At 45.1% G+C, this 14,135-nt stretch overlaps 1 protein-coding gene across 6 annotated transcripts in view; it reads left to right on the forward strand.

Annotated features, from left to right (window-relative positions):
* The window catches only part of MTMR3 (myotubularin related protein 3), a 132,315-nt gene that overhangs the window by 109,015 nt on the left and 9,165 nt on the right, over positions 1 to 14,135 (forward strand). For all 6 annotated transcript variants that reach the window (XM_055549460.1, XM_055549459.1, XM_055549462.1 and 3 more), the window contains 6 exons: positions 3,491 to 3,696; positions 4,215 to 4,346; positions 5,708 to 5,819; positions 9,137 to 9,332; positions 10,093 to 10,278; positions 13,198 to 13,368. In XM_055549460.1, the coding sequence (XP_055405435.1) occupies positions 3,491 to 3,696; positions 4,215 to 4,346; positions 5,708 to 5,819; positions 9,137 to 9,332; positions 10,093 to 10,278; positions 13,198 to 13,368 (1,003 nt within the window). The remainder of the gene's footprint in view (positions 1 to 3,490; positions 3,697 to 4,214; positions 4,347 to 5,707; positions 5,820 to 9,136; positions 9,333 to 10,092; positions 10,279 to 13,197; positions 13,369 to 14,135) is intronic.

Raw genomic sequence — 14,135 nt, forward strand, 5'->3', positions numbered from 1 at the left:
GTTTTGGAACAATTTCAGATGTCCTTGTAATATTCACAGTCCCCATTTCATTTTCCCCATTTGCGGACTTGATGGACTCTCCTTGAATTTGGGCCAAACCAGTGAGGCTTAGTTAGAAGCTCATGCCAGGAAGAAGTCCATTGAAATACTGAGGTGGTAAGAAGGGGTTTAAAACTTCTTGTGTAATTCCTAGTGAGGTAACCAGCTTGTTTTCTTAGTCCATGGAAGGCAGATTTTAGTGGCCATCCCAAAGAAGGAGAGATGTGAAAGTACACAGTTGCTTCTGGCCCAGTGAAAGTCTCTCAGTCGTGTCCGACTCTTTGTGACCCCCTGGACTGTAACCTGCCAGACCCTTCTGTCCATGGAATCCTCCAGGCAGGAATACTGGAGTGGGTAGCCATTCCCTTCCCCTGGGGTTCTTCCCAACCCAGGGATCAAACCCAGGTCTCCTGCATTGCAAGCAGGTTCTTTACTATCTGAGCCACCAGGGAAACCCATTAAATTTTCAATCTCAGTTTTCATCACTGTTGTTTTCAGACACCTCTAGAAAAGTAGGTCACCAAATTTACCTATCATTCAAGTGGTAAGGTTGACACAGGAATTAGAGAGCAGCGCAAGCTGAAAGGATTTAGGAGTCTTATCAGTGATCGGCCCAGCTCAAATAGGGAAAGCCGCCAGCTGCTGCTGTGCGGCCAGCAGCTGTGTTAGATCAGCAGCCCTGTCATTTGCGGAGTTTGCTGACTTTGAGCGTAAGGGGAAAGGACTCTCATCTCAAAGCAAGGGTCTTTCAGTGAAATTCTTCCTGTTGGTAGAGAGGCCTAAAAGTGTAGGCCGAAGAAAGACTTACAATAAACATGGGAAGCTTCTTTTCCCTTCCAGAGTTTATGCCAGAGGGAATGAGCTTTGTTAGCTCAGGTGGCAAGATGCTTCTGAATCCAACATGTGTTTACTGAATGTAGTTGTCTGTAGATCGCTAATGACTCCTGAGGTTGCTGGCCGCACTTACTTGAAAGCACCACATTGAACCAGCATCTGATCAGTGCTTTCTCCCATGGTGACGAGAGAGTGCTTAATTGGCTTTATTATTGAAGATGGAGATTGCGTTAACACGGCAAGACAGTGCCAAGGCTGCCCATCTGTAGTGCAAGTCACAGCTCTCTCACTCTGCATTGAGTGATTCTTAGAAACTTCTAGTCATGGGGCTGTCTGGTGGCTCTGACGGTAAATAATCTGCTGCAACGTAGGAGACCCGGGTTCCATCCCTGGGTCGGGAAGATCTCATGGAGAAGGTAATGGCAACTCACTCCAGTATTCTTGGCTGGGATGTCCCATGGACAGAGGAGCCTGGAGGGCTACGGTCAATGGAGTCACAGAGTTGGACACGACTTAGCAACTTTTCTAGTCATTTAGGGAGTTTGACTAATACTAACTTTGGGATAGTTTAAACATTTGTATCTTTCTCTATGTGAAATTGAAGAATTCACTGTTTAGTAGGGGACTCATCCATTGAACATCTTAAGTTTTATTTTTCCTGGTTCTGTTTTAAAATGATAGAAACACTCTAGTGATTTTTAGCTACAGTGTTCTTGTTCTCTTTCATGCTACCTAAAGCATTTAGATGACTGCAGAAGCTGCTTTTTGCAGCAATTCAGTTGTGATCTAGCTGTCATACGATGACCCTTAAAACCCAAGACCCAGGCTGAAGAGTGCCATCTATAGTTCTTCTCAAGCGTTGCTGGGAAAAATTTCGGAAAAAAAGGCTGTGCAGCAGAGGCCCCACCAGCCTATTCTGTAGAGAGCTGCCGCCCCTCAGCTCATTGGTTACCCAGCATCTATTATTGTATGCTAGTAGGCCCTTTAAGAATCACTGAGGTTTCGTTTATAGTTTGGCCGTTCAGCAGTTGACCTAATTGTTGTGTTGGCAGTACACGAGCACTTTCTATTATTTGTCTCTCCTAATGAGGGAGGATTTAAAAACAACAAACAAACTGATGATTCCAGTGGAATTTATTGTTGCCAAATTTAATTTTATTGTTTATGAGTTTTAGGATTAAAAACAAAAAACTTTCTCACATTGTCCTTTGAACAAGACATATAGATGCAATAGTCTGTTAAAAACCCATCTGTGCATAAAACATCCACATATGTTTTATGTGGATGAATGTGTATTTGGAAACAATTTTAATGGGAGTAAAGAACATTGACTATTCTCTCTAGGATATAGAATTTGGGAGATATTAAAATTTTTTGCTTACTAGCTTTTTACTCATTTATTTCTATAGTGAACTGACTACTTTTATAACATCTAAACAGCTTTATTGAGATGTCACATACAGTTCACCTTTTTTTTTTAATGTGTATAGCTCAGTGTTTTTAAGTATATTCACTGTGTTGTATGACCGTCACTACACTTACTTTAGTACGTTCTCCCCACCCTAAAAAGAAATCCCAGACCCATTAGCAGACACTCCCCGTTCCCTCCTCACACTCCCTAGCTCTGGGTTATCAGTAAATCTACACGCTGTCTCTATAGATCTTCCTGTTCTGGACACTGTATAAATGGAATCATAATGTGGTCTTTTGTGATTGACTTCTTTCACTTTGGAGCAATAATATACTCAAGGTTCATCCATGTTGTGATATGTATTAGAGCTTGATTCCTTTTTGTCACCAAATTACATTACCCTTACAACTTCTTAGCTGCTAAAATTACCTTACTAAAATTCCTAATTAGGAAAAGCTTGGATAGACAATGAGTATGATTTCTGGTCTTTTTTTTCGTGAAAAAGGATCTTATCAGAGTATGGCTTATTGATGTTTATGCTATTCATTTCCTTCTAAGAGTTTACGGAAGGATAACTGGCTCATTTAGCTATCTGCCTATAGTAAGAGCAGTTGTGACTCATGAAATCTCAGGAGGTTTTGTAAAGCAGTCCACTGTGGGCCAGGTAAATATTTCAGTCCCAAATGTGGGATCTTGTTTTGAAAAGAATCCTCAAGCCAGCCATAATTGCAAGTTGCTATGCTGGGTCCTCAGAAGTCAGGAGGAAACAGATGTTTGTCTTAGCATCCATTAAGCTTGGATATGCAGGTGTAGTATTAAAAAGCGATTAATGCTTCATTATTAAGTAGCAGAATTAGTGTGGTGTTGGTATTTTATTTTTTACCTAATTTTCCAAAAGTACTTATTCATATATTCTTTATGAATATTTTGTTTTCTGTAAGAATACACATTTATCATTTCGTTGGTTTATTCTACAAAGGTCTCTAAAATGGTATGATAATCCAGAAAGATCCAGATAGATTTCATTATTCTTGATGGTTTATAAGACTTCTGCCCTGGGAGGCCTTGAAGTTAACCCATCACATACCTGTAGTCAAACCATTCATTAAGGCATTTAAAGTCTCCTGTGTCGCTTTGTGTATGAGCTCAGAATATCCGAATGGGGCCACAGGGTTGGGTGCAGCTGTCGTCTTGTTCCCCGCACAGGCACCAGAGCAACGGAGCCGTCATTGCCCGCTGCGGACAGCCAGAGGTCAGCTGGTGGGGCTGGAGGAACGCCGACGATGAGCACCTGGTGCAGTCCGTAGCCAAAGCTTGTGCCTCCGACTCCCGATCCGGTGGCAGCAAGCCATCGGCTAGGAACAGTCCCCGGGACTTCCCCTGTGCAGGAGACCTCTCTGATGTGGAGTTCGGTAAGGAGTCCCTGGGCCTCTGGCAGCAAGTGTTTATAGCATCTGAGAAACTTTTCTTGAAATGACCTTTTTCTTTTAAGACAGAATTTGGTTTCATAGAAGAGTGAGAGTGAAGCTTCAGTTAGTGGGATCGTTTGAGGAGTCATGGGTCTTGGCAAAAACCAGAAGACCTTCTCTTTCAAACTTGGTTAAGAGCACTAGAGTGTTGTCTTTCTGCCGTTGTGACAAGATGGACTGTGCATGTGATAGGGGACCTATACAGTGTTTCCAGACCATGAGGGAAACACTGGGCTTTCATTGTAGTCATTCTAGGTAGAACCGAAGTATCAGAGATGGTAGGCAAAATAGAAAACACCTCGGGAGAGAAGTCCCATTGTATTTAGGTAGTTTGGGTTAGGTGGACTTCACTTAATCGAGTTTTTGGGGTATGGTAATAAGTGCCTGTCCTTTTTATTTTGCAACAATTCTGGGAGAGACAGGTTCATTTCGCTTTTTCTTCCTGCTCCTGATGTCCCCAGATTCTTCTCTGTCAAATGCTTCAGGAGCAGAGAGTTTAGCCATCCAGCCACAGAAGCTTTTGATCTTGGACGCACGCTCCTATGCAGCCGCGGTGGCAAACCGAGCCAAAGGAGGAGGTTGTGAATGCCCAGGTGAGGTGCACGGTGCTTCTGTCCTTGGGAGTCCAGCCCATGCCCGACTGGGTCTTAGTTCTCAACTTTGAAATGAATGCAAAGCCATGTTCCGCAGGCTGTCCTGAGAGAGCCGCAGCTCCTTGGATTCACAGTACTGCATGCTCTTCTCGTGGGAGAAATGGAGGAGGGAGTGCAGTGAAACCACAGATTCTTCCTTCCTGGTACCAGCCTTTTGGTGATAAGGAAAGTCAGTCCTCTCCCTTAAGAAGGCCTGTTAAGTTTGGAAGCTGCTGCTTTGGTGGCTTGATTTCTCAGCCTTCTAAAAGCTTTTTATTGTGTTTGACATTGGGTATGCTCATCACTGGCCCCATAGAAAAGTCCTCACATGGCTTTTACTTGAAAAACATGGGGTAGAAATTGAAGTAAATACAAAACTCTAGTGAAGCACCTCAGTCCTGACTTAGAGCACCCCTACTGTTTGCAAGGAGGGGCCTTTCTCCAAGGAGGGGCCTCCTGGGTGCCAGTTGTGGGCCGATGGAGCAGGTAGAGCACTAAGTTCCTTATTCAGGTGTGAACTAATTGCTGGAAAAAGCAGTTTGAGCACCGAGTTTGAATGCATAAATACATGGTTCTGGTAGGTTCTTCTTATAGATTCCAGAGATGCAAGTTAGCAGAGGCCCAAGAAGTAAACCTGGGGTAAGGTAGAAGAGTGTGTGTGTGTGTGTGTGTGTGTGTGTGCGCGTGTGCCCTCAGTCATTCAGTCACGTTTAACTCTTTGTGACTGCATCGACTGCAGCCCACCAGGCCCCTCTGTCCGTTGGAGTTCCCAGGCAAGGGTTCTGGAGTGGGTTGATATTTCTTATTCCAGGGGATCTTCCTGACATAGGGAGCAAACCCACATCTCCTGCATTGGCAGGTGGATTCTTTACCACTGAGCCACCTGAGAAGCCCTAAAGTGGAAGTACACAGCTTTTTTTTTTTTTTTTTTAAATTTAATAAAAGCTTCTATTTTATGTCAGTTTCTTCTTCACATGGAGAAGGGAATGGCAATCCACTCCAGTATTCTTGCCTGGAGAATTCCATGGACAGAGAAACCTGGCAGGCTACAGTCCATGGGGTCGCAGAGTCAGACACAACTGAGCGACTGACACATCCACACATCTTTTTCACAAATCCTTCCTTTTTGAAAAGATGGCTAAAAATCAAGCTCTGTTTTCATCTCATCATTAAAGGACTGGGCTAGTAGTCATCCAAACACCAGTATTTCATTAGTCAGTAGCTACAGTGGATTTGTTTTATAGCTAGTTTGCTCCTTTTGAACTTTGGTGTTGTGGATGTTAAATTCACCATATTTGTGTTCTCTCTATTGTTCTCTCCAGAGTATTACCCAAACTGTGAAGTTGTTTTTATGGGGATGGCAAATATTCATTCGATTCGGAGGAGTTTTCAGTCTCTGCGTTTGCTGTGCACTCAGATGCCAGATCCGGGAAAGTAAGACCTTGGCCTTGGCTTTAAGTTTGCAGTGCCCTTTTTTTTCTTTTTTAATGAGTTGGTGGGGTCTTGCTATTTTTTGGGTAAACTTCAGTTTTACCATGAGTCCATGGGTGGTGTTCTCCTTCCTGTGTGAAGATCATTCAGCAAAAAGGAGGAGCTGGGAGTAAAATCTAGCCTTTTGAAAGGTTTGAAAATGTGCAGCAAGGAACAGGTCTCAACCCTCAGAACAGAAGCGCCACTGCCTTACTTTTTCTGGGTCCTCCTCTTTCTCTTCTCTACGTTTTTGACTCAGAGTAACTTAATTCTTTGTTTTCTGACATCCTGTAGTGACACTTACCTCCTCTGAACTGGAGTGTTTTACCTTGAAGAGCAAGTGTATTCATCATGTTCTAGAAAGGGTTAAACTTTTAAACATGCCAGGAGATCAGCTCCTTTTACATTTGCTTCTGATTTTAAACTACTTTCTTATTTACTAAAAACATTACCATGATTTTTATTGCTTATTAAAAATGAATGGCTGGCATTTGCTGTGAGGAAGGTGAAATAACACCCCTCCCCACAAGGGAACTGTTTGAATACAAGATAAATTAGGAGGAATGCTCTGTAAAAACAAATATGGACAGATAAATATTTAAAAGCCCCTGTTTTACTATTTCAGGAAGCCAGAAATGGTGCCAGAGAAGATAGAGTTTTCTCTTTTCTGGTGTTTGTGCTAGAGCCCATAGCAGTTTCCCTGAGTTCTGTTCAGTAGATCTCATGATTGCATCAATTTTGCAGCATTCTTTGATTTATTAAATCAAATGGTGGCTGCCTGAATCACTTGTACAAACTCCTGGTAGCAAATGATTAATTTCATCATAGTTGCAATCAGCCGAGAGGGTGAAGCAGTTGTCCTTGGGGAAAAGCCTGACCAAAGAAATGATGGCTGTCTTGCCTGAGGGTCAGCAGTTTGCATCTGCTATACGAGCTTAGAGCCCAGCTAGTAGCGCTCCCTGCCCTACTGATGGCACACAGCGAGTCTGCTCAGGGTCCAGGGCACCTGCCACTGACTGCGTGACTCGAGTCAAGTGGCTTGATTTCTGTGGTTATCAGTTTGTCCTGCCTATATAAGGGATAGCGTCAGTACTCCCTGATCTCTAATATCTTCCATAGGTTAAAAGTCTTTCTTAAAAAGCTGTTTTTTAAGCTCCTGAGTCAAGAAGATGGAATTAGCCCTTGTTTGGTCTACATGAATGTCGGGGAGGGGAGTTGTAAAGGAAGAAGGAAATGACTTGTCTGTATTTGGCACAGATCATAATGCATTACCGACGCTTCCTTGTAGATAAAGAGACGCTATGGCTGTGGCGGGAGCAGCTGTAAGCCGGCCTCCTGACACTTGTTTGCAGCTGTGGAGGGCCCGGCCGGGCCTGGTTGTGTTTCTCTCTCAGATTTTGAGAACAGGACGAGGGAGTCTACAGGATCAGTGCAGTATCAGTACCTCCTCCGCTGGCAGATTTTGGATGCAGCTTCTGTGTTAGGCATGGAGACACTGACTGGGTTGTAAGGATGGGTCAGTCAGATTCAGGAGAACCGGGTTCTCATTTACTGTTTCTCCAGGGGCCAGGAGGTAACTTGGCATTTGTTCTCCTAAGTCCCACCTTTTAGTTTGCTTTTTCAAGACTGTATGAGGAATAAGAATAAAGAATCTGCCTGCAAACAATGTTTCTCAGGTATTTAATAGGCCATAGAAAGTCTTGAGATAGAACTTTTACCCACGACTTAAAAAGTAGGAACCTTCAGTATATGCTAGGCACTGCACAGGGCAAATGCAGCTGTGCCTGAGACGGTGTCTGCCCTCTTAGGAGCCAGTCTGGCTGGTAGAACAAGCCAGTCCTTGTGAAGCCAGCGCTTTTGCAGTACGTTGTCTGTTTGCCTGGAAAGGCCCCCTCTTCGGGCTGTTCCAGAAATTCATACTTATCCCCCAAGGTTTAATAGGCCTTTATAGGCTCGTCATGGCAAAAGCCTTCTCATAGTCCCCTGACAGAAGTATTGATTCCCTTCTCAGACTCAGTGTTTGAAGGCCTGGACTATGGCCTTAACCACAGATCTGATGATATTTTCGAGAAATTTGAGCTTTTTGTGGGGGGTGGGGAGTAGAATTCATGGCAGGGCACAAGAAACAAAATGTCAGTACAATTTAAAAAAACCTATTGTCATTATTCCCAAGGGGTAATTCCTGGGATCTGATACTTTTTGAAGGCCTTTTGAAAAAAGATTTTTTTCGATCCCTGCTGAATACAGTCTTCACTAAGCCCAGTAACAGTGTGCAGCCACTGGCTACTCATTTGTGTAAGTCTAAATCATTAGTTTGGGCCTACCCAGTTCTAATCCATAAACATTCAAGACTTGATCAGTAGTGGTAAGTGATGTTATCGACACTGTTTTTGGAGTGGCATCCAACTTGTATCTTGTTGTGAAAGTGTTAGTCCCTCGGTCATGTCTGTCTCTTTGCAACCCCATGGACTGTAGCCCACCGGGCTCCTCTGTCCATGGGATTCTCTGGTCAAGAACACTGGAGTGGGTTGCCATTCCCTTCTCCAGGGGATCTTCTGACCCACGGGTTGAACCGAGGTCTCCTGCATTGTAGGCAGATACTTTACCATCTGAGCCACTAGGGAAGCCACTGTACCTTATTACAGACACATATTGCTTTAAATATATTTAATTATATTATTTGTGTGTGCCAAGTCTTGGTTGCAGCATGTGGGATCTCGAGTTGTGTAGGCGAACTCGTAGTTGCAGCATGTGGGATCGAGCTCCCAGACCAGGGATCGAACCCTGGCCCCCTGCATCGGGAATGCAGAGTCTTAACTGGACCACCAGGGGAGTCCCCACAGACATATATATTTGAGTTTTCCTTTTTTTTGAGAACTTGTTAGGCAGAGTTGCTGATTATTAAATATAAATATTTTCTCTTTTCCATCTCAGAAGTGGTTGCATTTTTTTCTTTAGGAGAAAATTCCAGAAAGAACTAACTTTACTGCATAGATACAACTCTTTACAGACTGAAAATTATTCATTCTCTCTGGGTAATTAGCAGTAAGATTTTGGAACAAAAGGTGGCCCTGTTAATTACTGTCCTATTTCTAAGGCTTTCCTGTGTTGCATGGTAGGGCCTGGGCCTAATCCTTGTACATACTTTATAAAGACACAGATTTTCTGTTTATTTGGAGGGCAATGTCTATGGGAATTGCTTTTCAGTTTGAGGGTATTTGGCATGATCCAGTGTCTCATAAAAACCAGCATTTCCTGTCCCCTTGTGTTTCGTTTTTCAGTTGGCTCTCGGCTCTCGAGAGCACCAAGTGGCTCCACCACCTGTCTGTGCTGCTGAAGTCGGCGCTCCTGGTGGTGCACGCCGTGGACCGCGACCAGCGGCCTGTGCTGGTGCACTGTTCCGACGGCTGGGACCGCACCCCCCAGATTGTGGCGCTGGCGAAGCTTCTGCTGGACCCTTACTACCGAACCATAGAGGTAGGGCGGAACGCTTCAGGATCACCAGGGGAAACCGGGCAGGGTTTTAGGGTAAGTCTTGGTTGAGGTGGTTCGGTCCAGTCAAAGTGGAATTTCTATGGTTTAGAATCACTGCTCCTTTACCTTGAGCTAAATTGTGGTAGTACCTACCACAGTGCCTATCCCTCTTAAAAGGGGGTGGATTGTAGATAACAAGGTACTAAGACATATTTTCCTTTGCAGAATATCTACATGGAAAAGTTTTGGCTACCCCGGAAAATGGGGTTTCTGTAGGAAGGATCTTGACGTGCTTTTTAGGATAATGGGTCTAGATATCACCACAGTGTTCTGTGGAGAAAGAACCCTATTGTGAAATATCACCTGTTGGGTTAGAGAGACAAGAAAAACCTTTAAGGTACCCTAAAATATATGTAAGTCTGGGATAGGGAAAGATTTTACAAACAGGATTTCATAAGTGTAACATGAAAGAAATTTAAAAATAAGATATGAAGGGGACAAAAGTGTGACTAAAGTGAATGAAGCACTAAAAATGCAGTCTTAACAAAGACTTCGACGCTCAGTTACCACCCCTCTGCTGACTATGGAGTGGAGGCGGGGGAGTTGGGAAACCGTCCTCAGTATGTGTCCTGTCGTTCAGCCGTGGGGCTGGGTCGGGGCTCCTGATGGGCTGAGTGGATTCCTGTTGGTGACCTTGGGTTCAGGACAGTCATGGTTTGGTTGGACAAGCACAAACGGGTCTCTCCTGGGTGCTTCCCTGCAGGGTTTCCAGGTCCTTGTGGAGATGGAGTGGCTGGATTTTGGCCACAAGTTTGCTGACCGGTGTGGTCATGGGGAGAACTCGGATGATCTGAACGAGCGTTGCCCAGTGTTTTTGCAGTGGCTTGACTGTGTTCATCAGCTTCAGAGGCAATTTCCATGCTCTTTTGAGTTCAATGAAGCATTCCTTGTGAGTCTTTGCTTGTGATTCTTCATTTTGGGGACCTTCTAAATTCATAGGGGTATCAGTGTATGTGTTAGTGGGCCAGTTTTCACATTAAACAGCATCCTTTCTAGATTTAATTAAGGGGCTCTTCTTACCTTTTTTATTTAAAGAAAAAAGGTGACACAGGTGTTTGTTCATTTAATGAATCCATGTGCACTAAGTTTATGTAAAGTCTTTGAGTTGTTCCAAAGGTAGCTTTAAAAATGGATAATAGAAGCACTAAACAGTAGTTAAAAATAGAAACAATAGGTTTTCGTCTGCACCCTCCAGTCAATCATACCAACCCGCCTGGGTCTGTTCCCCACTCTCTGCTCCCGTCCTTTGAAGGAGGACACACTGGCCTTGCCCTCTTCCAGCCTCCCTCCACCTGGGCACCAGCTTCCATGCCCTCCTCTGCTCAGCTTCGTGGCTTCAGCGTTCCTGCTTCCCGCCCTCTGTCGGCCTGTTCCCGCTTTTCTGGATCACTGCCGTCGGCGTACAAGCAGGGTGCAGTGCCTCCTGTCTCATCACACCTGTGTCTGGATCCTGCATCCCCTCGAGCTGCTACCTCATTTCTTATTTCTTCACAGCAGAGCTCCTCAGGTCTACTACATTTACTCTCCCAAATTCTTCTCCCCTTCTCTCTTAAACCTGGTTCAGTCAGGTGTTCACCCCATTTTACCAGAGCTGCTCTTGTTAAGGTCACCAGTGATCTTCACGTCGCTAACCCAGTGATCAATTTTCAGTCACCTTTTAAAAAATTTGCAGTATAATTGATAGATAACATTTTGTTAGTTTCAGGTATACAGCAGTGATTTGATACTTGTATATATTGCTAGTTAGTTAGTTCAGTCACTCAGTAGTGTCCAACTCTTTGCGACCCCATGAACCGCAGCATGCCAGGCCTCCCTGTCCATCACCAACTGCCGGGATCTGCAGAAACACATGTGCATTGAGTCGGTGATGCCATCCAACCATCTCATCCTCTGTCGTCCCCTTCTCCTCCTGCCCTCAGTCTTTCCCAGCATCAGGGTCTTTTCAAATGAGTCAGCTCTTCGCATCAGGTTGCCAAAGTATTGGAGTTTCAGCTTCAACATCAGTCCTTCCACTGAACACCCAGGACTGATCTCCTTTAGGATGGACTGGTTGGATCTCCCTGCAGTCCAAGGGACTCTCAAGAGCCTTCTCCAACACCACAGTTCAAAAGCATCAATTCTTCGGTGCTCAGCTTTCTTTACAGTCCAACTCTCATATCTGCTAGAAGATACTGCAAAATCTAGTATTAACATTTGTCACCATGCATAGTGATAAAGTTTTTTCTTGTGATGAGAGCTTTTAAGATGTGCTCTCCTGGCAGCTTTTAGATACACAGCACAGTACTACTCACTCTCTTACGACCAACCCCCTGACTTAGATCCCCCTAACTCACGTCACATCCCGCTGACTTGTTTTATAATAGGAAGTTTGTACCTTTTGACTTGTCTTCATTTTCTTTGGTTCATCATTAATATTTGGCATATTTGAGTCACCCCTTTCTGAAACACTTTCTTCAGTTGACTTCTAGCACACACTCTTAGTTCTCTGCTTCACCAGCTGCTCCTTTCTGTCTCCTTAGCTGGTTCTTCCTTATCCCCCACTTTGGAATGTTGGAATGCCCCAGAGTTCAGGCTCCTTCTCTAGGAATTCATCCAGTCCTTTGGCTTTAATTGCTATCTGTGATTCCCACGTGTATAGTCTTCAGCCTAGACCTCTGTCTCTACTTAACTCCAGGCTCTGATACCCACTTGTGACTGCTCAGGATCTCCACTTGAATGTCTTAATGATATTTCAAACTTAACATTTTCAGAACTTAGTTCTTAATATCTATATCTCCCCACCTCAAAACTGATCTTCCAGAAGTCTTCCTTCTCACCAAATGGCAACTCAGTCCTTCATTTCATTTAGGGCAAAGCTTTTATGTTGTCCTCAACTCCCCTTTCATATTCCACATTCAGTCTATCAGCAGATTCTGTCATTCTGCTTTAAAAATATATCTAAAACCTGATAGCTTACTGCTGCCTGTGCTGTTGCCCCAGTTGCAGACAGAGTCCAGCAGCCTCAGAGGTCCTTCTGAAACATGGCATAGACTGTGTCTTTCCTGTCGGGAAACCTCTGGTGACTCTGCTTTTCCACACAGTAAAAGCCATAGTCCCTCAAATGGCCTGCAGGGCTCTTGCAGAGGTGACCGTCCAGGCTCATTTCCTCCCGTCCTTCACCTCATGCAGTGTCCGTCCGTCACACTGGCCTCCTTCAGTTGCTCAGCAGTTGCAAGCTTGTGCTCCCCTCAGGATCATCGTGCTAGCGGTTGCCGCCGCCTGAACGGCCTCCCAGCTCCCGTCCCCCAGTGCGCATGTGCTCTGCTCTCCCCTTTTCAGCAGGTCCCTGCCACTGAGGCCTCTCACACTGCCCTGCGCGTGCTCCGGCCCTCTTCCCTGCCTTCCTGCCTTAGTGTGCATCGCACTGCTCACGCCTCCCCCAGGGCAGGAGAGCGGCCTTCTCACTGCTGCTTCTCTGCACCCATAGACACGCCTGGGCTGCTCCACAGCAGCATGTTGAAGAAGCTGTTCTGAAGTATGCGCTCAATTCAGACTTGGTGGCGCACTGACCCGCTCCTGTGCCCAGTTAACTTAGGACCTCGGAAGTTGTTTACAGGGAGGCTGAGAGGATGGGGGTGCCAATGCCCTTTTGACTCAGGAGTGATTGGTGGTCGGGGTTGTGAGGAGGCTGCAACTTGGTTCCCCTGTCTTCCCGAGTGTGAACTAAAGTGCACATCAGGGGTGTTGGGGAAGGTGGCTCTGCTGGGCTGACTTCCCCCCAGAAAACATGTATCCCTTGCTTGGTTTTGCTTCATGTTGGATCTCATAGGTGAAACTGGTGCAGCATACCTATTCCTGCCTCTTTGGAACATTCCTGTGCAACAACGCCAAGGAGAGAGGAGAGAAGCACACTCAGGAGCGGACTTGTTCTGTGTGGTCACTGCTTCGGGCGGGCAACAAGGCTTTCAAAAACCTACTGTATTCCTCTCAGTCAGAGGCCGTATGTATCCTTCAGCCTATTTTGCTCTCAGCAGCAGAGTAAATTCAGGGATGGGGACACATGGGATCCTTTTCGAGAAGCAACTGTTTTCTCAAAGCCCTCTCGGTTGTCTCTGGATAGCTTGGTTCCATTTTTTCCCAACCACTCTGTCTCGAGAAAGGCCTGTTTTCTGGTTATGCTTTGCCCTGCTTCCAACTCCTCTTTGTTCGGGGTGGTTTGACCTAACACGTGTCTCTACTTGGCCACTGTAGATAAGAGTCTTTTCTAAGCGTCTCTGCCAGAGTTTAACTTACTCCCAGCATCTCCTGACAAGTGGAAGAGGCACTTAGGTCATTCCCTGGATGCCTGACAGCTCAGAAGGCGCTGCGGGCCCCCCACACCTTCCCAGTGTCAACAGGCGGTGATACCCACTGCAGCTTCTGCCTCAGTGTGACACTGGCATGTCTGTCTGATTGATTCTCCGCTCACATGGAGAACTGGCAGCTCCTTTAAGACTTTGTTCCTCAAAGGAACACCTTCTGTTAAGCAGAGAAAAGGAAGCATGTACATCTGTGCGTTGGTCCATGGTCTTGTTCCTCGTGTCAGAATGCATCTTAAATTCTAAGTCACAAGGAGGCCAATCTGAGGTTATATTGATTTACTGGACTATTAATGAATAACTTCTTACTTCAGTTAAGTAGTCCAAGGAAGGATTGAAGCTAGCTGCTTCTCTGTCTCCTGTGCCTGCTGGACAAGTAACAGTATGGAAGAAAGTTTCTTTCCTTCCT

This window comes from Bubalus kerabau, chromosome 16 (assembly GCF_029407905.1).
Source record: "Bubalus kerabau isolate K-KA32 ecotype Philippines breed swamp buffalo chromosome 16, PCC_UOA_SB_1v2, whole genome shotgun sequence".
NCBI classification, from domain to species: Eukaryota; Metazoa; Chordata; class Mammalia; order Artiodactyla; family Bovidae; genus Bubalus; species Bubalus kerabau.